We start from the raw sequence: 24,848 nt of genomic DNA, 5'->3' as shown, positions 1-24,848 counted from the left end.
TTGACAATACTCAGCAATAAGACATTTAAATTTCAGGATAACACCGTCCATTCAGAAACAATCAAAATATTATATATACAACTCAAGTACAAAAAATTGAAATTAAGGAATAGTAACTAATCTAAAGGGTTCAACACATATATTTTCTGTTGGGATGTGGCAGAATTTCCACAGAACGGCAAGATTCATGTCTCGTCTCCATTCCTTTCCCGACAATAGCTAAGCTAATAACAAACTTACAAGCAAAAGGAGCACAACAAAATAAATCAAGCTAGCATGAGGCCTCATGATTTCACCACAAGCAATAATGCTCGAAATTGGCACCAATTACCCCAGAAATTTACTGGGCCAGTATGATCTCTCTACAGGATACATCAGCCATTCAATTAAAAATTGGCTACTCATCGTACAACCTACAGATCGCGAATTTTCTCTACTGTACAGTATTTCTTACAAAAGGTGACCCAGGCACAATATGATTCTCTGCCAACTCTCTTCAAATTATCTTTGCAGAGGCTTGACTTTGATCCTAATCTTAGTAGTTGTCAATGTCCGTGTAGTATCTACTGGCGTACCCACATTTGATATCTTGGGTTCAGGAGTTCGCATTGGAGCTGGTGGCCTTGCCGATGAGGTTCCTTGCGAGTCTGAAGGTTTCGCTGTGTTCTTCTGTTCGGAAGAAGAAACCCCTTCACCTTCCTTCTGCTTTTTGCCTTTTTCTTTCTCCATCCTTTTCTTCTCTTTCTTAAGCCGTTTTTTCTCCAGATACTCAGGATCATCTTTCTTATCTCGATGCCGCTTTTTGTCTTTCTTGTCCTTCTTCTTTTCCTTCGTTTCCAATCCATTCATGGAGTCTGGGGCTTGATTTCCATCATAGCTTGTGGAGACTACTTCTAGCTGACTCCGTGGCCTGTCTAGGACTTCCTGTCCATTAACAACGGGAGAGAAGTGATCCTTGGGGAGAGCATCTAGCCTGGAATCGGCTGTGCACTGTAGCTCCTTGGATACTTCATGCTTGTCCATTAGTTTGACATTGCCAATGCTTGCTGACATCCTTGATTCCCTATCGTGGCAAGAGTTTTGTTCCCTATCATGGCATGAGTTTTGCTCCTCGATGTTATGATTACTTACATTTACTGGTTCTGGTGCTTCAGTCATAGGTGCATCCACTGACATAGAGCTACATGGACCTGCTTCATTTTCATTTCTACCATGTGAATGATCTCTGTGATCAGCATCATCTGCTTTACTGGATGATGAAGCACGTTTAACCCTTATTTTGACAACATTCCTTCTCTCACTGCAGTTAGATATATTATCCGCATCTTTTGTGGGTATAGAAATAACATTCCTTCTCTCACTGCAGTTAGATATATTATCCGCATCTTTTGTGGGTATAAAAATAACATTCCTTCTCTCACTGCAGTTAGATATATTATCCGCATCTTTTAAGGGTCCAGAGGTAGGTAAGACTTCACGGACACTAGGAGTGCTAGTGGAAGGTTCTTGAGGCCTTGATTGTTGAGGAACTGAGGAATCAGCTTTAGTGTGCTGATCACTAGATATCTCCAGGACAACTTGAGGTGGAGTGACAACCTTCGGAACTCCATGCAGTGTTGGAGACCTGAGACTCATGGCATGTTAGTATAGAAGTACAAATGATAACATAGTGTAACAAAAAGTTACAATAAGTAAAAACCAATTTCAGTGTTGCAAGGCGTGTTTGATGACTTAATGTTTTGTGTTTGTGATAAACTGAAATTAATTGGACCATTCGTTATTCGACAACATAGGATTGTTTGGGGACAGCAATATCCAGTCGGGGCAGTGAACTGCAAGTTGAAGATGAAGCACTACTGATCTCATCTTCTTTTTTGTCTAAAAAAACAACAAGCAACACTACTGATTTTTTTTTCCTACAATTTGACCAACCGCAGAAAGGAGTCACATAAAGGGACACTGACAAACAACGCAGATCTGCTAATGTTGGCAATTCCTTATACATTAGGTAGTTGAGGACTCGAGGTTTGATATATAAAGGCAACAAAACACAGGTCTACTTAAGGGAGAGGTTTCAGTAGAAGTTCAAATCCCGCCTACATTCCATGACAATCTAGAGGGCCCATTGTGGTACTCATACATCTCGGAGATCATCAAAATCCTACCCTACCTAATTACCGTCGCAGCCATTGACAATGAGCTGCCATATAAATTACTGTATCTATGTTTTATGGTGACCATTGACATACATAATAAAGCTACACAGAACAAACATGAACACACTAAGTTAAATATGATATGAACACAGAAATGCTGCGAATGACATCTAGAAACTGGAAACAATAGAATGAAATGCCTGGGTTGTAATGTTGTATTGATGAAAAAAATATGACAAAAATTGCTGTAGTAGTAAAGAAAAAGTCGTTTTGTTATTTGATTGTAGATAGTTACACATCTTTTAAATTTTATGCATCATATATGCTTTAAGCACTAGTAGAAGTACATAGAATAATCAATAGAAATTTAATTTATATGCTTGATACATAGAAACAGTTTACTTGATCCTTTTCAGGAAGGCAAATTTATATGCTAGGGTTTGCAGTTATAAATGAACATGTGAAAATTGGAAAATACATATAAAGCAACTTCTCTAACCTTCCAGCAGCAATTTGCAATATGCAGAACACATTATGTCGAAGATATACATTGTTGTAGGCCTTTTTGCCAGCAAGCAGGCAAAGGAGGCCAACTAGAGTTGGCAATTGTATTTGATTATTATCATGAGATTCAATATTGGCTTGGCATAGACGCAAGACATGAACAGCCAACTTTGTCCCTCCTGCAATAACTCCAACGTCAAAAGAAATCAAGGTATTCAAGATATGCCAGAAGTACCATAGCAATCTTCATCAAACCTCTCAAAGATCTTTCTTCATTAGCATATTTCAAGAATAATAAAAGAGCTGCATCAAGTCCTTTATGGTGAAACTCGAGATCAATAAGAACCCTGCCAGCTTCCATTCGAACTTTCCATGGTTTGTCCATGTTGCGATAGGGCACAATTAGTTCACAGACGCGATCCTACAGCGACAAAAAGTTACACCATATGAATGAAACATTCAGATCAGACCAACTATTAGACACATGCAGGAGCATGGTGCCAACGGAAGAGTTCTTACAAGGCAAATGGAAGATGACACCCTCTGTGCAATACGTGCAAGGGTGCGAATGCAGCTGACAGTCAAAACCCCATTGTATCCAGGCATAAAGCTGCAAGTTTTTTCTAGCAGTTAGTAGGACTGACAGAAATGAAGGACAGCTAAGTCAAAAGTAGTAATGGGATATTTTCTACTAACTTATCAAATTGCAGGAGCCGATCAATGCGCTTGAGAAGAGACGACAATAGACCTACACCCTGCAGAGAAAATGAACATCATTTTTTGATACCATTGTTTTAAAAACAACTTGACAACACCTAAAAAAGAATACCCAGCAAAACCTTAAGGACAAGAATAGTCCATATAAACCATAAGAATATAATTCTAATTTATTAATTGCAGAATAAAAACTGTAGTCTGAAACAACAGGTGCAGTGCTTTAAAGACCATAAGGCCATAATTATCTACTTTATATGAGTTGATTATTTTGGTGATGCCATGGATAGAATAGAAACCTTTAATGTACACATTTTTTTGCAAAATTGAATTGATAAAGCACATATCTCAGGCACATGCACAGCAGTTAGTAAAATCCTTAAATAGTATGTTGCCATTATAGTTTACATTTAGCAGGTACTTCCATAACTCCATAGCTATTCATGCCATGTACTCCTACTACAGTAGTATAAATATTTTTTTCTTGTCAAGCAGGTAATACACATGTAGCATAGATGATAGCTCAAGCTTCCAGTCATTGAAAGAGGTAATTCATCACAACAGGTGTCCACATAACATTTTTCATACTCTATCAGAAGATATACATGCATACAAACCTGCTGGCCAAATTCTAATTCACCTATCGCCTGCACCATTGCAGATAGCCAGTAGACATCAGAGTATACATTTCCGTTGTTATCATTATACTGAAACAATATAAAATGTGCAAATGTATTAGTCGGCACACATTCAAGTATTATATCAATGAGTATTGATTTGTGTTCAAGAATATCATAAATGGTGAAAACCAAATACTTCCTAATATGTCTGAATAAATATAACAAAGGGTTACAACTTACAAGTAATGAATACAAAATTATAATATTGATTCACGTACAAGATCCTAAATGATGAAAAATAAAAATTTCCTATTTTGACAACGTATAACACGGAATTACAATTTAAAAAGCAGATAAAATGCAAACCAGAGATAAATAGCAACCTTTAGAAGCTGAAGGATAAATTCAATGGCTTCTTTTGGGCTGCTCTTGTCTGCTGATCTAACAAGAGCTACTGCATGAGGAATTGCCTAATAGAAGGAACATAAGTCAAGCAAAATACAAATTATTATCATAAGTGCAGCACTGCCATAAGAAACATCAAAACACTATTGAACAACACAGATCAATTTTAAATCACTTCAGCAATGTGTTTATGCATAATGTAATGCTGGATTGCGGATTCAAAATGTTTAGTTGACTAAGTCCAGGTGTAAGGATTGAACTGTCTATTTAAGTCAGGCAAGAGACAGTACACTTGCATATATGGTTATGATTAAGTGACTACAAACACTAACTTTATTTCATTTAGAACAATACCTACTGGACTAATATCAAGAGTTTTGAATTCCATAGTATGGGACAGAGGAACTGGAGTAAGAAAGTTGGGAAACTAGAGGAAAGAAGACTATCTCAAAATCCTTGCTTGTCGCAACTCTAGACACTCTCTCATTACTTATACCAACCTAATTTTATTTAAACGATGAACCCAACTAGCAAGGAAGCAAACTAAGTGCAGTTTGAGTCCCCCAGATCAAGCAGGACACTAGCCCATCCAAAGTGGCCTACAGATGAAACCAAATAACTTGTATCCTATGTAAACTTGTCAACAAGCAACCTGGCACTACGGAAATGTCAGCAATACTGACATAAATGGATTTTCTTGTCATGGGTAATCACAAATATAAGTCCTACCTCAAAGCATTACCTCAAGAACAAAGTACTCCGGAATATCATGGAAGTCATTCGGCCTATCAGTAAAACAAGAATGAAGCTGTTTACACAAACATATAAAAGAGGGATAATTTGTGGGCGAAAATAAGCTACTGCAGAATGGATCTTGACCTGGGTAATCCAATATCTGCATCAAATCGGCGGCTTTTATAGAACTTAACCAGATGAAGCAGTCCAGTTAGTTCTGTGCTCTAAATGAAAGAAAACAACTTAAATAAGTAACACATCAGTGCAAAAAAGTGGTAACATTAAAACATCTCCTCTGTGCTATTGAGCAGTCTAACACAGATTCATATGCTCAAACATCAACTTCTAGTGAGAACAAAGAAAGATACAGAAAGAAGATTGTATACACATTAAGTCAGTTTGAATCTTCCATGCATGCCTAAAGGTTATATAAAGCTACTTCAGTATTGTCAAGTGTGAATCACTAACTCCGTTGTGTAAGCGCCCATTCCCAGGTTCCAGATACTATGTTTGCAAAAAAAAAAAAGGAAGAAGAAGAAGAGAGACCAAAAACAGCAGGAGAGACTCCTACTGTGCTATATATAGCAAATTTAATTGGGGCACCATGGTGCTCGGGCTCCAAGATCTTGGTGACCAGGCACCATGAAAAATATATATGGGGGGTATGTTGCAAAATAAGTAGGGCTGTATGCCTGTATGGAAGTTAAAATGAATGCAAATGCCCAAACATCACCTACTTGTTCTATTCTCTGTTGTATTATTTTATTGTTTAATTTCTTTCTGTTTTTCTACATCTTACTTCAGATTCAAACTTTGCTTGGATCCTTGATCTTTTTTAATTTCATCCTTGTTCCTCTACTGGCAATTGCACAGACGATTCTAGTGAAAGGGGAAAGGCATATGACTTAAGTAAAAAAACTTCACATCATGGATTGCCTCAGGTGAAATTTAGAATAAACGCAAACTTTCAACCTTCCTCACAAATAAAAATGTATAATTGAGAATATCAGTCAGCTATGTAATAAATGGAACCTTTTGATCTAAATTTTCTAAATTGAATTTGAATGCATATACAAATATTCAGAATTACAATATTAATGCCTCGGAAAAATAGTTTAAGACAAACAAGCTTACGCATACCTCTGATGCAGTTACAGCTAAAGCATATGCTGCTTCAACTCTAACTCTCCAAAATGCCTGCAGCATTATTAACAAGTTACTCAATGATATTCAACAAGATCTCAAGAAACATGCTGAAATACCTTTGTATCATTTAAGAAATTATTGAGGGCATTAGTCACAGCAAAAGTGAGTTGAGGTGATTTCTCCAGTACAGATATTGCTTGTGATTGTGAAATGACATCTTTGTCCTTTTCCAATTGATTGATCTGCCGAAGTGATCAAAAACTTGAAATAAGTTGAATGTTGTAAATTGGGATTACACAGAACAAAAGGCGCACACACATATTAGGATAAGTTTTTAATTTCTAATTATCGTGAAGCTTAGACAACTGGCAGAAAGTTGTCCAAAATGCATCTTATATGTTTCACAAAGTATAAGCAAACATTCTGACATACTTACATGGTTACACTATAGTGTGTCCCAGCAAATGAACACAAATTAATTATCTACGTAGGCACAGAAGTGGTTCTCTAGTTGTGCAAATGTCAACCAATTCGTTTTCCTATAAAATTTGCAAAATACATAAATGGAACTGTAGTACAGACATGTTATGCATTTTTTTCAGGGCACAAATAAAGCAATGCCATCTAAATTACTAGATGAAAACCCCGTGCGGTGTTGCAGGAAAGCTGCAGGTGAATTACTCTGTAGCTAGTTTGACGTCATATCCTATACTTCCATATGATTTTCATCCACTAACTGCAGTTACTCCTGTAAAGGAGCTGACGCGTGAGGGCGTGAGGCCACGTCATCAATTTGATCTGTATGATTCTATACACCTATCGTTTGATCAAATTGCTTATTTGACTCCACACAAGTTCCAGCAGCAATACAGGGGTATCATCTAGTAATTTGTATAATTTGCACCTGTGATCAATCATCTGAAAGCTAGACATAATTAGGATGATTTGGCTTCATGAGAGGGCAATTTGCACCATTGATCAATCATCCAAAGGGAAAAACATCCCAATGTCGTCATATATGTCATACAAATATGTAAAACAGAGGCTGGGCAAGTGCTGCAGTGGAAGCGTATGCCTCTGATGCATAGTCAGTCATCAAATCAAGCTCAGGTCAACAGTTTTTTACAGAACAGAAAATGGCAGAAGTAGACAAGTGTCACAACCCCAACGGCAAAGTCCCATCTCATTCCAAATACTGTCTAAATACCCAGAGCATTGAGAGTGAATTGTGAGGACTTTCATAGTGCCCAAACCGTAGTGTCATGGTGGCTCAAAATGTAGCAAAGAGGGTACTCTTCTTTGGGACACTACAGTGCGAAGCGGGGGGCTATTACACTGAATCAGGATTGACGATCACTGATCCAATCATAAAGCTATGGCTTATAATGTAATCCGAACATATTTGAAAAAGAAAAAATAGAAGGAAAAGAAAACGAAAACAGGAGAAGGGTCAGAAAGTAACAAAACAGCACATTATTGCCAACCAGTTCATCAACAGAGAGCAGCCAACCAGTACAAAACAATGCACCAACCAACCACATGAAGCCACAAAGGGCAACAAAGCCATTGATCACAACCACCACACAATCTCCTGCAGTCGCCATCACCCATGCAATTTCCTTCATGTCAATCTTTCTCCTCCTCCAACAAGTACGGAGAGGGCAAAGAAAAGAGAAGATAAATAGGGAGATGAGGGGAGAGGACAGCCCCTGTCAATGTGTGTGTGGATGGGGTGGGTGAGGGGTTTGCATTTCTGGTGATTATGGGTTAAAGCAACAAAAATGTATTCTCCACAACTATTCAATGAACTTGAAAAGTTAGTGTGGCCAATGACATGATAGCCATATATGATTTGTACATAATAAATACTCAATTTAAACAGAAATGCCCCTTTCTATTAAGCTCATGTGGTGGACTGGTGGTACGTACCCACATCTGCACAGGCTGGTGAAAATGTATCTCAGCGAGATACTCCATTTCTGGGTCCACTCTGATCCACAGTAAAGGTGCATCCATACTGCAATACCCAGAAATTGCAATAAGTGACCAGTGAGAAATGGCAGGGCAAAAAAAAGTAGTTACTTGGAAACTGACCTCGCACGGTTATCTTGATTTGAAGCATCTATGTTTTCATCAGAACCATCAGGCTTTGAGCCTTTTTTAGTTTTCTGAAAGCGCTTTGCTGCTACTTTGGAATGACATTGTATTTCCACCACCTGCAAAGCTTCACCAGCCATGGGTACAATTGGATGATCGTACACTCCATCAGTTTCATGGACACGTACGCTCATCATTCCTGGCCATCCAGTATCACCTTCTCGAGAATCACCATTCGTGCGAATATCAGGACCAGGATCAACTTTTGTGGTGCAACCACGTGAAACAGCTAATTCAACCAAGTTTCTCCTCTTGCTATAGGAGATTCCCAATCTTTACAAGCAGAAGGAATACACATATGAGTAAGTATATGGAGATAGCGTACAGGGGAAAACTCAACACGAACAAGCACTAAGAAGGTTCATTTACCTCATAACTGGGCATCCAGAAGATTCAACCCACCTTGGGAAGAATTCTTTCAGGAATGGCCGTTCAAGATTACCGACCTTGTTTGCAAGATGCCTGAACTGAATAAACGAAATTTATAGAAAGAAACTCAGTTGCTAACAAAGATGACCACAGTGGTTGCACTGTACAGGACTAAACTAATAATATAACAGTGTAGAAAACATCCAAACAGATAATGTTACACATCCTGACCATTTTACCATCACATTGAGACCAAACATTGAAACTATAGTTATTAGCACTTGATAGTGATTACTTTCACATATCAGTAATAATAGCAACTTTTGCCAAAAATGGAGCACAAGGTAAGTAATTTGACTATTTCGCTGTTTGACTAGAGGAATTAGAACAGCAAACAGATCATCTCATCCTAACTCAGAATGTCACCACTTGTTTTTATGAAGAATGGAATACGTTGGTCCATCACCAACTCATCCTTTAAAAGTTCATGTTCTTCGATAATATAAACTATACAATGGAAGCTTTTGTTGTTGGTGGTGGTGAGTCTGTCAACCCTCCACCATTTCTTGAGTTTGTAGTATCATTTGCAGATAACTAAAATCATTTGCACATGTGACTTCTAATAAGATGAATAGTGCATTGACGTCTATTGGAAAATTGTATAGTGTATAGGGCTTTTCGAGTTTACAACATATGAATATATGATATGCTTCTTTGAAGTCCATTGCAATGGACTGGTATTTGGATAGTAGTGCAAATATATGGAATAGTGGGATGCCTCCAAGAAGTACCAACTCATCCTTGGATGGTTTGATTCCTCAAACCAAACTTCCCATGAAGCATCAGCATAAACATTTGCAGAATATAACAAATTACTTCACTCATTGTGAAAGTTTTTCTTCATGACGGAGGAAAATGGATACAAGAAAGGGCTAGGGACTTTGTAGCTAACTCAAGATGATGAACAAGCAGGAAAGACCAGAAAATAACCAGATTGATGCAATTAGTAAAGGCACACTGCAAAACTGCATAGTTGAAAGCCATGTACTGATGTACCTCTTTTGTACTTAGTGTTCTTGAGGCACGAGTTGGAGCAACTATCATCTGCAGAATCTGAAATCAGGAATGGTTACAGCCTGTCAGCATGGCTAAGTACAAGATGGCCAATAGGAAAACACGTAACACAGAGAGTACATGTAGATAGGGATAGTTTACTCAAAATGAAGAAAATGAATACCAGACCACATTAAGAAACTTAAGAAAAAAATGCATAAAAAGCATTAGCATCTACAGTTCAGCCAATGGTGTTCAAGAATGGTCATGTAGTTCTTGCAGCTGTTCATATGTATCATAGACATATTACTTCGCAAGAGGTTAGAGGTACACATTCAGAAGTAATATCAATTGCTTGAGCAAACTGTTACATTCATTTAATACAGCAAATTGTAATAAGTACATATAAAGAAGATGCAATTGCTAACCTTCCGAAAAGAGTCTGGCCCCATCTGTTTCTCCAACATTTGAAGAACAGATACCTGTTTAAAAGAAAAAAAGTGAGGGAGTAATACATTTATGTCAACTGTAAACTTGTAATTCAAAAGGCCAAAAACTTACTGCCTTCAAAGAACGAATTTTCCCATATGAACCGATTGTTTGAGTTCCAAATAAATCACTTGAAGCTGAAGGAGAGCTCAAAGCAGTTGCACCACTGACATCAAACTCACACACAATGCAATTGGCCTATTACAAGTACAGATTGATAATTAACAAGCTGGAAAGACAAAATTAAGATATAAATAATGTTCCAAGAAAAATAACTGTGCCAGTAAATCCCTTTTACCGCCCGACACCAACCGTTCAGATTAAGGTGAATGAATGCAAGACAAGAAGCAAACACATAATTTGCCAGTGAATTTGGTTGGAAGGTGAATGAAAAGTTAATATGTGAATCAACACCAAAACTGTGTGCAACATAACTCTCGTGCACTGGTTTCAAAAGCAAAGTAAATATGGTCAAATCAGCAGCAACATCCTACACATATTATGATATAGAAATAAAAGAAATGACACATAGCTATACCAATTACAACTGAAAGATTCTTTTTAAGTGTTCTAATTAACTAGGAACATTTTGTTTAAACATGACACCACACTTCTAAGAAACATGAAAGATGCCCATTTTTCCTGTTCCGTTTGTCAGGTAGAAAGTACCAGAGACAACAGAAAAGGTATACCTTAATAGAAGTGTGTACTAGTAGGCATATCTATTCTGATGTACTTAATTCAACTCCTAATGAGATCTATCATAGACTGTTTGTAACAGCAGATCAATGATAATAATAAACATACATTTACAGATAAATAAATAAATAAATAAACAAATGCAAGAACTAACAAAGACAAACTATATAAAATATTCTAATAACAAAAATAGCATGTGATAGCATTCGTTTCAGGCAACATTTTAGCATTATGGACCTAGACACGTCAGCATTATAGCACTACTACAACTTTTACTTTGAGGGATTTGCAGGAAAAGAAAATTATATTATATTCCAATCCAACTATAAATTATTTTCCAATCAATGATCATGTTTTATTTTGTCTACCTTTTGATTTGATTAATCTAATATACCTGTACAAACTTAGAATTGAGTATATATTCTCATTCATAATTTATGTATGAATTAAGCTAACTACTTGATGGCAAGAAGAATCTGACTTTAGCAAAAAATACAAACCAACCTTGAAACGCCTATATCGTGCCTCATTATTGCCAAGATAACGCTTGACAAAATGCTCAGTGAGAAAACCAGCCAAACCATCCAATAACCACTCTGCACAAAAAAAAACATTAAACCGTCAGATGCATTTTATCTAGTTGCGAATACTATAGGTATATATTATAAGCAGAGCCGCAGAGCTGACTTACCATCGGTTGCCTCCTCTGCACTTGTGTATATGCCAAACCATTGCCTTGCAAGAGCATATGCTACTTTGATTCTCGTGTCAATTATCTGAACTATTTCTACATGTTAGTTAGAACAGTACTAAGAAAAGGACCTGAAGTCTAATTATGGAGCTGTCAATGCAACCATGATCATTTTATAAAATATCATACAGCAATAATGCAACAGAATACAAGACAAAACAACAGAAGCATCACACATAGGATTCCAAGAAGCATATTCAATTTGTTTTTATTTGGATCAAATAGCAGGTAAATTAATAAGCACCAGATGCTGTCAAATGCAGAGCACAAGCTCGTTAAAATAGAATTTTTGTAGGACTTCTAGTGGTTACAGTAACTGCACATCATATAAAACTTTACAGGCCCTCAGTGAGCAAGAGGAGATGAAACACATGTTCATAACCAAAAGAAACAGGAAAAGAAAATTTACCATAGTTGACATGAATGTTCTAAAAACAGTAAAAGTAATAACTAACCATGAATGTCAAAATATTGTAAAGGGACAAAGTTATCCTTTATTGCAGAATTTTAGAGGCAAAAATCAGAAAGAACACACACGCACCTGATCTATAACCTTTTCGTCGTGTAAGATATCTGAATTGAAGATGCAAGTGGAAGCTCCTAAGCTTGTTGGTGATACTATCATTTCAGGTGGAAGAAAAACCTGTTTGTATAGTCCAAAAGGAAATGATGCAGCAAGATAATCTTCATAACAGCTGCAACAAAAGGTCCTTCAGATACTAGTACTTGAATCTAGACATTAGTTTTCTTTTTTTTTTTTTGGACAATTTAGGTTATCACCTGTAGACACTGTGGAAAAATGAGATGGTATTTTCAAGCTTTGATAAACTCTGAGATAAGCACATGTGTGATACACTTATGTCATTCCTGTCAGGAAGAACTTCAAATGGACCAACAACCAAAGATATCCACTGTGCACTAACTGGAGTGCTCAATTTATACACATATGTTTTTCTTGGAGGATCTTCCTTGCTTAAGACCTGCATGATACAAGTACAACAACAGCAGAATGTGCAAGCACAAAGGTCAGCCAACATCAAAAAATGAAACATTCATGCAGTTGATCATTGTGAAATGGTATAATATATCTATTCTAACAGTACATAGAGATATCATCAAAGAGCATTATCATGCTTGTCATGGACTGGCTAGGGTAAGGGTCTGAAAGACCAGTGTGGATCCACTCGCCCTCTAATAGCACAGGCAGGGCTCTGAGGCTTAGGATTCAGAGATTCATTGCTTCATTGGTAAGAGTACATGGGGTCCATTTATATATAGGGAGGAGACTAGACATCTAAGGAACTAATCTCTAATATTATAGAAACCAATCCAATCTCTCTATCTCTAATTTATTAACATATAACTGATAACTCATCTCTTTCCTAACTAGATAATCTCCTACTTTGTTTGATTATTCCTAACCTATCCTGCCTAACCTTGCCGCATGGGCTTGGCCCATGGCCATAACAATGGTAGAATAAGGCCGACATATGATACTTCCTCGTTGAAGGCATTTGTTTTCCATTAGGAGGAATTTAATAGTATATGTTTAGTTTGCATCATTACCAGTCTTGATTAAGTGCATACCTGGTAAAGCAAGTCACCGTTACTGACAGCAACTAGATTCGTGCTAACTGTGAACTCTAGGTCAAATCTGGACATGGCATGAAACAAAGAAAAATTGTTAACCAGCACCAGCAAACATAAAAGCAAAATTGAGAGGCAAGAATTTTCACTTACGGACAGCGCTGTGTTGCACTATCAATGCAAGGAAACCAGCAGTGTGCACGCCTTATTTGATTGTTACTATGTAAGATGTTGCCAGTGAAGTAAAGTCCAGTTTCAGCCTTCTCCAAAATATAATCTATGTGAACCAGTTTTGTGTTCTTCACCTATAAAGATTCACAGTAAGGCACCGCATCCAAAAATGTAACAGGAAGAGATACTCAACATGAACTAACCATACTTATTTTTACCTTTTCAATTTCATTATCATTTTCCTTGTCCTTCTCATTTCCATTTTCCTCTTCATTCTCCTTCTCCTTCTCCTCCAACTTCTCCTCCTTATCCTTCTTCTCCTCCTCCTCCAACTTCTCCTCCTCATTCTCATCCTCCTTCTCCTTCTCCTTCTCCTTCTCATCTGTTCCCATTAGCTGCTCCTTTTCTTTTTCATTGTCCTTCTCAGTTTCCTCTTCCTTGTCCTCCTTTTCTTTTTCATTGTCCTTCTCAGTTTCCTCTTCCTTATCCTCCTTTTCTTTTTCATTGTCCTTCTCAGTTTCCTCTTCTTTGTCCTTCTTATCAGCAGAACCGTTGCAGCCATTAACAGCTTGATCATCAGATATTTGAGCAGGTTTCCCACCATTTTCTTCACATTTTTCACCATTTTCATTTTGTTTTTCACCATTTTCTTCATGCTTTTCACCATTTTCTTCGTGGTTTTCACCATTTTCTTCGTACTGTGGCTCAGTTATTGCCTTGCTTGATCTCTCTGACGAGATGATGAGATTAGGTGCAGCTTCACTATTTAGAGAAGAGATATATACTGAGCATGCAGCATCAGCAGCAGTCTTCGAACATGATACTGAAGACCAACTCTGTTGATCACCAGCATTTTTCCACTGAGGAGAATACTCAAACTCAGCAGCTTGACCATCCACTAATATGTTCCTAATCGTCATGTTGTCAGCGTGCAGAGCAAAAGTATCATTTTCAGATTGAACTTTTATCTCAGTGTACCTTTGAGTGAACCAAAAATGTAAGCTCAATCAGCTCCCAGTGTTAAAAGACATAAATTTTATACTATGGAGACTGGATAGAACAGGTGAATTACAAAGCAGAAGTCACAACTATTAGGATTCTTTCAGCTGCATTTAGTTAAGAACTTACAGTTAAAATGCACGAAACCCATTTAACAACTTTTAGAAAGAGTTTACTACAAGCACAGCAATATACAATAGGAAGAAGTACACTCTTCAACCCAGAACTCTGAAACCATTTAGAATGCAGCCTAAGATTATTTGTAGGCAGGTTAGGATATGCAACTGGTTGTGTTCTAGGATTGTTTCCGAGTTCAAGGTGAAAAAGAAATTAAATCCTATAAGTTGGCATCTAATATGCTCACTTTGAATCAGAAAGGATAATAAAAGACTAATAGTCCAGGTACATTTCACCACTTCTTGATAAAACTTTATCATGTGACAACAAGACTGGGATTGATCCATCAGAATACTGTGAAAGCTCATTTACTCCAAGTTTACCTGTTTTGGATGCAAGTACATAACTGATACATGCTCCAACTATGAAATTATGACATTTCAATGGATTATTCTACGGAAACGGAAGATGTTACGGTCACAAGTCATGATACTATATGAGACCTTAGCACGTTTATACACCAAATGCAATTTAGATTCTCCAATATCACTTTGAAAAATTGTATGCAGTTACCAGTAAGCCAAGGTGCATCTAGATTAGAATTATAAGACACAACATATTTACATAGTGGCTGGTTGTCAGTTTCTGCTAATTTCTGCATGGTATTTAATCATAAATTTCTTGTATCTATTGAACCAATGCTCTAGAAAACCATACAACAAATTCTAACAAGCGATAAATGCAAATTTGGTGTGTCTTTTCCATATCCACTATTTCAAGATCTGATTACTGATGTCATTCGAAGAACTAAGCACACCAATACACTCAATTATTGTGCAAGCATTTGTCACTACTGTTATATTCAGTGAGCTACAAATATTTGTCTGCATTTTTGCTGATACAGAACATAAATTCAGCCTCCCATTCTTTCCAATACCACATTTGGTAGCATAGATACAATTTTCTCTCATTTCTCAAAATCAACTTTACAAACAGAAGTTAAAACCTTCTCTCAAAACTTATTGATTACCAAACACATGTTGAGTCTACCAAAACCATGTGCTATCAAGTAAGGAACTCCCAACTTCCAAGAAATTGAGAGTACATGTACATATAAACGTACTGCAACAGAAGCCCTGCATATTTCAGTACCACTTGGCACTTGCCATTTCCTCTTATAAAAGCTTCTACCGTGCAATTTCCACTTAATATAGCAAATCATCTCATGCATTCATTGAGGCTCAGCCCCTGGCCAACAGGGTTAAACTTTAACAATGATTAAATAGCTTGGCACATGATTTTTGTGACAGCAGTGGACTAGTTCAGCAAGCTGGTCTTATACGATTTAAGATTATATCTTGGCCGTCTCAGCAGTATTCAACTGCATTTAGGTATAAGGGTTCATTTGGAATGCGTAAATTCTGTTGGATTCGATGTGGATAAGCAATTTGTTTCCTCTCATATGAACCCTGCTACAAGAGAGGTAATGATCGACTATGGTCACATAAGCTCCTTCACAACAGTTTAAACATCTCAATTTTGAGCTTAGCTATTGGTATCAGCCACAAGCAGAAGAATACTTGTTTCACTAAAGCACATACTGCATAAGTATAGCTATTGGTATCAGCTACAAAAGCAGGAGAATACTTGTTTCACTAAAGCACATATTGCATAAGTAGCCCCCACAAAGTTAGAGAACTGAAGTAATATACACACAATGAGCAATCCGCAGTAGGCACAGCAAATCCGCATCAAATACGCTGTTGAGCAGTCACATTGCACCATTACCACAAGTTCACTCGCTACGCCAGCAGCAACTCCGAAGACAAATCAGACAACAAGTGAGACCAGCGAAAACCACAATTACTCAATTCCAGCAACTCTCGATTCCTCGTACAATTTAGCCGAAGCAAGTCAGACTCCAAAACACGAACCCCCAAACCCTAATCCGCACGCCTCGAACCATCCCCCCAAACCAACCAAATCAACCACCCAACAAAGGCAGCTAAAGTGGGCACGCATTAGGGCAACGAGCATGAGCAAAGCGGGGGCGCGGCCTCACCCATAGATCAGCCGGTTCTCCATGTCGATGGAGAGGCACAGCTTCTGGTGGAGCACGGTGGCGCCCCCTCCCCCGCCGCCAGCCCCGCCGCCGTCGGGCTTCTGCTCTTCGCCCTTCTGCTTCCTCGCCTTCGCCATACCGAAACCCCTCCTCCTCCTCCTCCTCCTCTAGGGTTTGGAAGCTTCTAGAAGGGGACCAAAGGCGGTCGGAAGTGAGGTGGGGGGCTTCAGAGGTGAGGTGGTGGTGTCGAGGCGCGCCACGTCATCGCGCGGCCGTGTGGGGAAAGCGAGGGGAGAAGCCGCGGGGGGGGTGGGTCGTATTTATAGGCGGGGAGGAGGAGGAGAGGAAGTGGTCGACCTCTCGCCGGCGAGCGAGCGAAGACGCGGCTCAGATCTTTCTCCGCCGCGGTGGGGAGAGAGAGGGGGGGTGCTACGCGTGGACCCGGTTCACGGGGACGCGGTGGGGACCGGACGCCTCGAGGCGCTCGTGCCGTGGTGGTCTATGGACTGGGTGCACGCCGGATCCCGCGGCAGGGACGCTCCCTTTTCCGTGGCTTTGGGCTTGTGGCCCACCGAAAAGTTAGATTTTATGGGCCGTTATGTTGGGCCAAAATCTGTGTGGCCGAAAATTGGAATAAGTTCATCTGAGGTCCCTTAACTTTACACCGAATCCGATTTTCGTCCTTCAACCGAAAAACCAGATACAACGGACCCTTCAACTATCAAAACCAGTGCAAACAAAGTCCCTCGGCGGTTTAGATGGCGGTTTTGGCTGACGTGACGCCTACGTGGCTAATTTGACTCGGTCTTCATCTAACGTGGAATTGACGTGGCGCTTACTTGGCAATTCGAACCGGAAAAATAATAAAACATGTAGGGCCCACGTGTCACTTTCACATACAAAATAATAAAAAACGGTAGGACCCACGTGGGCTCCACATGTCATCTTCACACCTCCCTTCTTCCCTCTTCCCTCTCCCCCCTCTCTCTCATCTTCTTCTTCCCTCTCCCTCTCCTCATCTCCTCTTCTGCGGAACTACAGTACCATGCCGTTGGGGGCATTTATACCCGTTGGATCAAGTTTTGGATGCACGAGATTGAATGCTACAGTAACAATAAAAATAATTAGTATATTTTTTTTATTGTGGCTACAGTGTTTTTCACTGTAGCAACGACACGGCACTGTAGCTCCCCTCACGTTTCACTATGCGCCTCTGCCGTTTTTCCCTCAACGGCAGAGGATGGGAACCCCTCTTCTGCAGGCGAGCGTAGCGGATGAGCGACGACGCCGTGTGCCACGACTGGCGCTGCCTGGCCACCTCCCTCGACTTCCTCCTCGCCCACCACCGCCACCAGCTGCCGCCCCCTCGTCTTTGGTTGCGCGAGGTGGAGGAGCAACACCACCGTCGCCGATGCCGATGCTGCTGTGGATTCCATCGACCTCGGCCACCACCTTGATGAGCTAGTGCGTGATGGGGACCTCGTCGATGGGGGATGGACCACCGGAGGAGCGGTACCGCGGGCGCCGCCACCTTGATCATGTGTTCCCACTCCACTAATTCCTTTATCATCACAAACAATCAAATGAAGTCAATCGAACGAAGAGAAAACCAAGTCATCGTACTAATCAATCCCTCAAAATAAGCGATTTAGTGTGGAACTACTAACTAAAGCAAAGCATGAGCGGACAAAAGCTACTCCGCATCCTTAACTTCTTAGTACCACGGATGGACAGAGATGCTAGTTTTGGCATTCCTACAAGCTAATACGACCATTCATCAATCACTCAGACCGAAATCAGAAAAAGGGGAAGAGGTGGGACCTAGACGGGGAGGGCGTCCATGTTAGCACGGAGCGCGACGATAGGGGGAAGGCCAGAGCCGACGTCGGTGACGACGCCGGTGCCGGCGACTGCGCGGGCGGTGAGGCCGAGCTGCTCCAGCTCGTGGCGGACGAGGGCACCGTTGTGGTGCTCTCGGAACGCGAGCTCCGGATGGGCGTGGATGTGGCACCAGAGGTGGAGCGCCTCTTCCTCCTTCCCGCCGGCTGACGCGCGCTGCCGCTCCTCTCCTGTCGACCGGCCCGACAAACTCGCGTCAGTCGCCCTCTCTTGTCGGCCGCTGGATGCCATCTACAGAAGCAAAAGAAGAAAAATATAGATAGAGAGAAGAGAGTAGTTAGGATGACATGTGGGTCCCACTATTTTTTATTATTTTTTGTGTGTAACTGGCATTGGTCCCACTGATTTTATTATTTTTTCGGATTGAATTGCCACGTAAGCACCACGTCAGTGCCACGTGGGACGAAGATCTAGTCAATGGAGTGCCACATAGGCGTCACGTCAGCCAAAACCGGGGACAGTACTGCTGAGGGACTTTTGCACGGGTTTGTAAGTTGGGGAATGTGTTGTACTCGGTTTTGTAGTGTAGGAACGAATTTTGAACTAGTGACAAATTGAGGGACCTAAAGTAAACTTATTCCCAAAAATTACGGTCCGGATTGGATGGGGAATAAGTCCACTTTCCATCCCTCACCTCATGGCCGTGTATGAATAGCATCCCTCAACCACAAAACCGGGTAAAACCCATCCCCCAACTCCGAAAACCGTTGCAAATTAACTCCCCGGGCGGTTTTGGAGGCGGTTTTGTCCTACATAGCAATTGACTTGCTTACGTGGTAGTTGACTTGCTGAGTCATCAAGCGGGACCCACATGTCAGCAGTCTCCACCTCATCTCTTCCCCTCTTTCTCTTACATATCTTCCTCCTCTCACCTTCTATCAGCAGGGCAGCGACTGCGACGACGGCGCACGAAGGACGAGCTCGTCGGTTGGACACGCCGCACGCGGGGGAGCGGCCCGGCTCGAGCACGCAGAGGAAGTGGGAGGCGCCGGGGCATCGCCTGAGAGGGGGTCGTGGAGGACGAGGCAGCCCCTCCAAGTTGCCGGCCATCCACGCGTGTGGAGGATCTCGCCGGCCGTCCTCGCGCGGGAAGGGTCTCGTCGGCCGGCCGCGCGTGGGGAGGATCTGTCGGCCAGCCCCGCGGGGGGAGGATCTCGCCAGCCGTCCTTGGGCTGGGAGGATCTCGCCGGCCGACGGCGCGCGGGGGAGGAGCTCGCCGGCCGTCCGCGCGCGGGGAAATAGCTCGCCGGCCGTCCGCGCGCGGGAGAAGCTCGCCGCCCGTCCGAGAAGGAAGCCATTGGGGATGTCGCCGAGCGTTGGGTTGTGCTGCAGCATGAGGACAGAGAGGCTCCGGCACGGGGACGACGGTGGCATTGCCTGCACCTGCGCATGGCGGACAACCGCTCCGCGTCGCGCGCACGCTAGAAGAACTCCGCTAGCTTGTTTGCTGTTTGCTCGTGCTCTTCAACGATTTCATGGTCTCTGATTTGTTTTGTTCGTTCCCCCTTCCTGTTTTGCGTGATCGCCGGCGTCTTCTCTGAATTCGGCAACCACCATGTGCTACTTGTCTTGCCGTTGATCTTGCTGCTCGATTCTATCGCCTCGCCTCCGCTTCTTGATATTTTCCTTTCCCGTTTCTTGAAGGGAATCATGGTGAGGGAGAAATGAGATGAGGTGGAGACTGCTGACATGTGGGTCCCGCGTGATGACTAAGCAAGTCAATTGCCACGTAGGACAAAACCGCCTCCAACACCGTCCGGGGAGTTGATTTGCAACGGTTTTCGGAGTTGCGGGGTGAGTTATATCCGGTTTTGCGGTTGAGGGATGCTATTCATACACGGCCATGAGTTGAGGGAGGGCATGTGGACTTATTCCATTGGATGGTGTCAAATCCTAGTCCTGGCCAAATTATATGGGCCGAAAGTTTAGGCCCATACTGATAGTGGATCGGGCTTTACATCCAGTAATTAGAAGCTCTCGGCCACCCACTTCCCCGTTCAAACTTTTGGCCCATCTGAATGAGGATTATACTTCTTGTTACGCCTGTATGAATCCTATTAAATATCAATTATTATTGATATAATCCTCATTAGATGGGCCAAAAGTAATTTTTAGTAAATCGTCATATATCCTATAATTAGGCCACACCTCAGACCCAAAATTGGCTCAAAGTGGTCCACAAGTCTACTGGTGCCAAAACTGTTGCACTAAATAGGTAAATGAATTATGAACCCACATGGCCATCTTGTACTCGGCCAAGTATTGGCCCACTTGTTGCCCTAAATAGGCCGAAATGAAGCTCAGTTAGAGGCGATGATTTTCTCCCGGAATTAAGTTCATTTTGACTTCCTTAGCCAGTTGCCGAATCTGATTCGTATCCCTGAATAATAATATCGGATATCTCGACCACCAACTATTAAAACCAAATGCAGTTTAACTCTTTCGGTGGTTTTGGAGGGTGGTTTCACTGATGTGGCGTTCACGTGGCATCCCAGTCATCAAATCTCTACTATTATAAAAATTGAAAATATTTTTGTCGGTATTTTGGTACATCATCCGTGTATGAGTCGGTTTTTAAGTTCGTTTGCTTTTGGAAACACATATCCGTACTTAGGTCGGTTTTTAAGATCAATCACTTTTGGTAATACAGAAGGAATCATATAAGAAATCTGTTTTAAAAAAAACTCGCATGCTAACTTGAGACGATCGGACTCCTAACTGCAGCTCATGATTTTTTTCAAAAATATAAATATCCAAACGAACAATGAATTTCATTTTAACTAAACCATATAACAATAATAAGATTAAAATAGACTTCACCCATTGTAACGTAAGGATATTTTTTCTACTCCCTCTGTCCCATAATATAAGGAATTTTGAGTTTTTGCTTTCAACGTTTGACCACTCGTCTTATTCAAAATTTTTTGAAATTATTATTTATTTTATTTGTGACTTACTTTATTATCTACAGTACTTTAAGCACAACTTTTCGTTTTTTACATTTGCAAAAAAAAATTGAATAAGACGAGTGGTCAAACGTTGCAAGCAAAAACTCAAAATCCCTTATATCGTGGGACGGAGGGAGTAGTAAATTGAAAAAATAAAATGGGACCCACATGCCACCCTCTCTCTATGACTCTCTCCCTCCCCCTCTCTTCCTCTTTCTTCTTCTCGGCCACCCTTTGCCCTGCGTTCGCCGCGGCCGTCGCACAAAGCGATTACCGCATCCCTCAGATCTCGCCGCGCCCGGCCGTCGTGCCCTGCCCTTGCCTCGCTGGATACCGGCGGCGCGGTGGCGCGGGCGCGCGATCCGATGATGCGGCGGCCGTCGTCGTTCAAGCGTCGGTCGGTGGCAGCAGCGCCCGTGGTGATTCCGCCTCGTGCCCTCCTCCTCACGCTTGCCTGCCTCTTCCTCCTGCTTGCGCTCCGGGGCTCGCCCGACCCCGACCATGTAGTGTTCCCCTCCACCGACTTCTCCAGATCCGCGGCCACCACCTTCCCTCTCCTCCGTCAGTGAGCGAATCGCATCTCTATATCTCATGCAAGACCGGCGGCATGTGTGTGTACTGTTGGAATTAATAGATGGGCTAAGGCCCATTCGAAGATTAATTCTTTGTAAAATCACAAAAGCCCACCTCATGGGATGGCATGCATGTGGAGTTTAGTACCACTTTGCTTATTCTAGGAGAGGGGGACCTCCTTAAAAGGGAGGATGCCCTCCTTAGCCACTTGAAGCATGTGTGGTGGAGAGAAGAGGGGGAACAAACGAGCGCGCTCGCTGGCCTAGCCTGGCCTGGCCTGGCATGGCATGTTTTGTTTTGGAAACATTCCGAAAAATTCGGTGCGTGAAAATGGCGTGGAGTCCGGATAAGTTATGCGCGACTTATCCGGTTTGGTTACGCGGAGTGGAGATCGTGCGGGCACCCTGATCAAGCGACCTATCTCTATATAAACCGAGCCGCCGCCTTCACGCAAAACACACGAAATCCATCTAGGGTTTGCCTCCTCCTCTGTGTTGCGCCGTCGCTCGTGGACTACTCCATCCCGCTCGCCAGCGTGCACCGGCGATCGGGAGAGCAGGTCTCCAGAACCTCTGCCTTCGACGTCCTGCACTGGGAGAAGGCGGCAATAAGATTTTTGGGAAGCGCTTTGCGCGACTGCTCCCTGTTCGTCCGCGACGGCTCGCCTTCCTCTCCGCTCGCGTGCTGCGCGCCTTCGTCGACGCTCGCAACCGCGAGTAGTTCCTGCCGAGCAAACGGTCTTTCCGCCACCTCGGTATGTGTTCGACATGTTGCGCATATTTGAACTGTTCATGTTTTACTGCTTAGTTTACATGTGCAGATCTAATGATGCGTTAATGCTAGTATACATCTGTAATGTCATGATTTATTTATGGAATATATTAAATCATTATAGGCGCTGTGATTTTACTATGGCTGGTTTTGCCGATGCACTGAGGCCGGATAAATTTACTGGTGTGCACTTTAAGAGATGGCAGATCAGGGTCACTCTGTGGCTGACAGCTATGAAGTACTGGCAAGCCTATGGGCGTTCTTAATGCTGACCAGCAGAAAGAATTCAATGAGGCCACTACTCTCTTTGTGGGATGCATTCTTAGCGTGCTTGGCGATCGTCTGATCGAGGTGTATATGCATATGACCGACGCTAAGGAGTTGTGGGATGCACTGAATACTAAATTCGGTGCTACTGATGCTAGCAATGATCTGTATATCATGGAGCAGTTTCATGACTACAAGATGGCTGACAGCCGTTCTGTAGTCGAACAGGCTCATGAGATACAAACCATGGCTAAGGAACTCGAACTCCTTAAGTGTGTCTTATCCGACAAATTTGTGGCCAGGTGCATTATTGCGAAACTACCTCCATCTTGGAGAGGTTTCGGTACTGCACTCAAACACATGAGACAGGAATACTCCGTTGAGGGGTTTATAGCGTCTCTTGATGTTGAGGAGAAAGCTCGGGAAAAAAGATGCCGCGTCTAAGGGCGATGGTGGGTAGTCCACTGCCAATGTTGTGCACAAGGCGCAGAACAAGAGCAAGGGGAAATACAAAGCTCAGCAGACCACCAACTTCAAGAAGAAGAAGAACAACAACAATCCTAATCAGGATGAGAGGACTTACTTTGTGTGTGGTCAACCTGGCCATCTGGCCAGGAAGTGTCCACAACGCAAGGGGATGAAGGCACCTGCAGGGCAGACCTCTAAGTCTGCTAATGTGACCATTGGCAACACTGGAGATGGAAGCGGGTATGGTAATTTACCTACTGTTTTTTCAGTTAATCAGTCTACTAATTGGTGGGTTGATACAGGGGCCAATGTACATGTTTGTGCTGACATCTCATTGTTTTCTTCTTATCAGGTCGCACGGGGTTCCACCGTCCTAATGGGGAATGGGTCACATGCTTCTGTTCATGTTGTTGGCACGGTAGATCTGAAGTTTACTTCGGAAAAGATCGTGCAGCTGAAGAACGTGTAGCATGTCCCTTCTATCAACATGAATCTTGTTAGTGGCTCCCGTCTGACTAGAGACGGATTTAAGTTGGTTTTTGAGTCTAATAAAGTAGTCGTATCTAAACATGGATATTTTATTAGTAAAGGTTATGAGTGCGGAGGCCTGTTCCGCTTTTCCCTTTCTGATTTCTGCAATAAGTCTGTGAACCGTATTTGTGGCAGTGTGGATGATGAGGCTAATGTATGGCACTCACGTTTATATCATATTAATTTTGGCTTGATGTCTCGGCTTTCCAGCATGTGTTTAATTCCTAAGTTTTCCATTGTCAAAGGTTCTAAGTGCCATAGTTGTGTGCAATCAAAGCAACCTCGCAAGCCTCACAAGGCTGCTGAGGAGAGAAACTTGGCACCTCTAGAACTCCTACACTCAGATCTCTGTGAAATGAATGGGGTGTTGACAAAGGGTGGAAAACAATATTTCATGACGTTGATTGATGATGCTACTAGATTTTGCTATGTGTACTTGTTGAAAACGAAAGACGAGGCTCTAGACTATTTCAAAATTTATAAGGCAGAAGTTGAAAATCAACTTGACAGAAAGATAAAAAGACTTAGGTCTGATCGTGGTGGAGAGTTTTTCTCAAACGAGTTTGACTTATTTTGTGAGGGACATGACATTATACATGAGAGGATGCCTCCCTATTCTCCCGAGTCTAATGGGATTGCTGAAAGGAAGAACCGCAC

At 41.8% G+C, this 24,848-nt stretch overlaps 1 protein-coding gene across 1 annotated transcript; it reads right to left on the bottom strand.

The window, feature by feature from the left end:
• On the bottom strand, positions 1–17,120 carry LOC127784887 (transcription initiation factor TFIID subunit 2). Its single transcript, XM_052312302.1, has 25 exons — positions 16,735–17,120; positions 13,775–14,534; positions 13,539–13,690; positions 13,386–13,452; positions 12,579–12,778; positions 12,340–12,493; positions 11,739–11,823; positions 11,552–11,643; positions 10,421–10,546; positions 10,288–10,341; positions 9,863–9,919; positions 8,807–8,904; positions 8,375–8,710; positions 8,210–8,297; positions 6,397–6,522; positions 6,275–6,331; positions 5,279–5,358; positions 5,142–5,184; positions 4,378–4,464; positions 3,992–4,081; positions 3,357–3,415; positions 3,180–3,270; positions 2,916–3,081; positions 2,656–2,839; positions 1–1,624 (listed from the first exon to the last, which is right to left on the bottom strand). The coding sequence occupies exons 1-25, from the start codon at positions 16,869–16,871 to the stop codon at positions 502–504; spliced, it is 4,512 nt and encodes a 1,503-aa protein (XP_052168262.1). The 5' UTR covers positions 16,872–17,120; the 3' UTR covers positions 1–501.
• Positions 17,121–24,848: the final 7,728 nt, after the last annotated feature.

The sequence above is a fragment of the Oryza glaberrima genome, chromosome 9 (assembly GCF_000147395.1).
Source record: "Oryza glaberrima chromosome 9, OglaRS2, whole genome shotgun sequence".
Taxonomy (NCBI): domain Eukaryota; kingdom Viridiplantae; phylum Streptophyta; class Magnoliopsida; order Poales; family Poaceae; genus Oryza; species Oryza glaberrima.
This window is presented reverse-complemented; position numbering and strand designations above follow the sequence as displayed.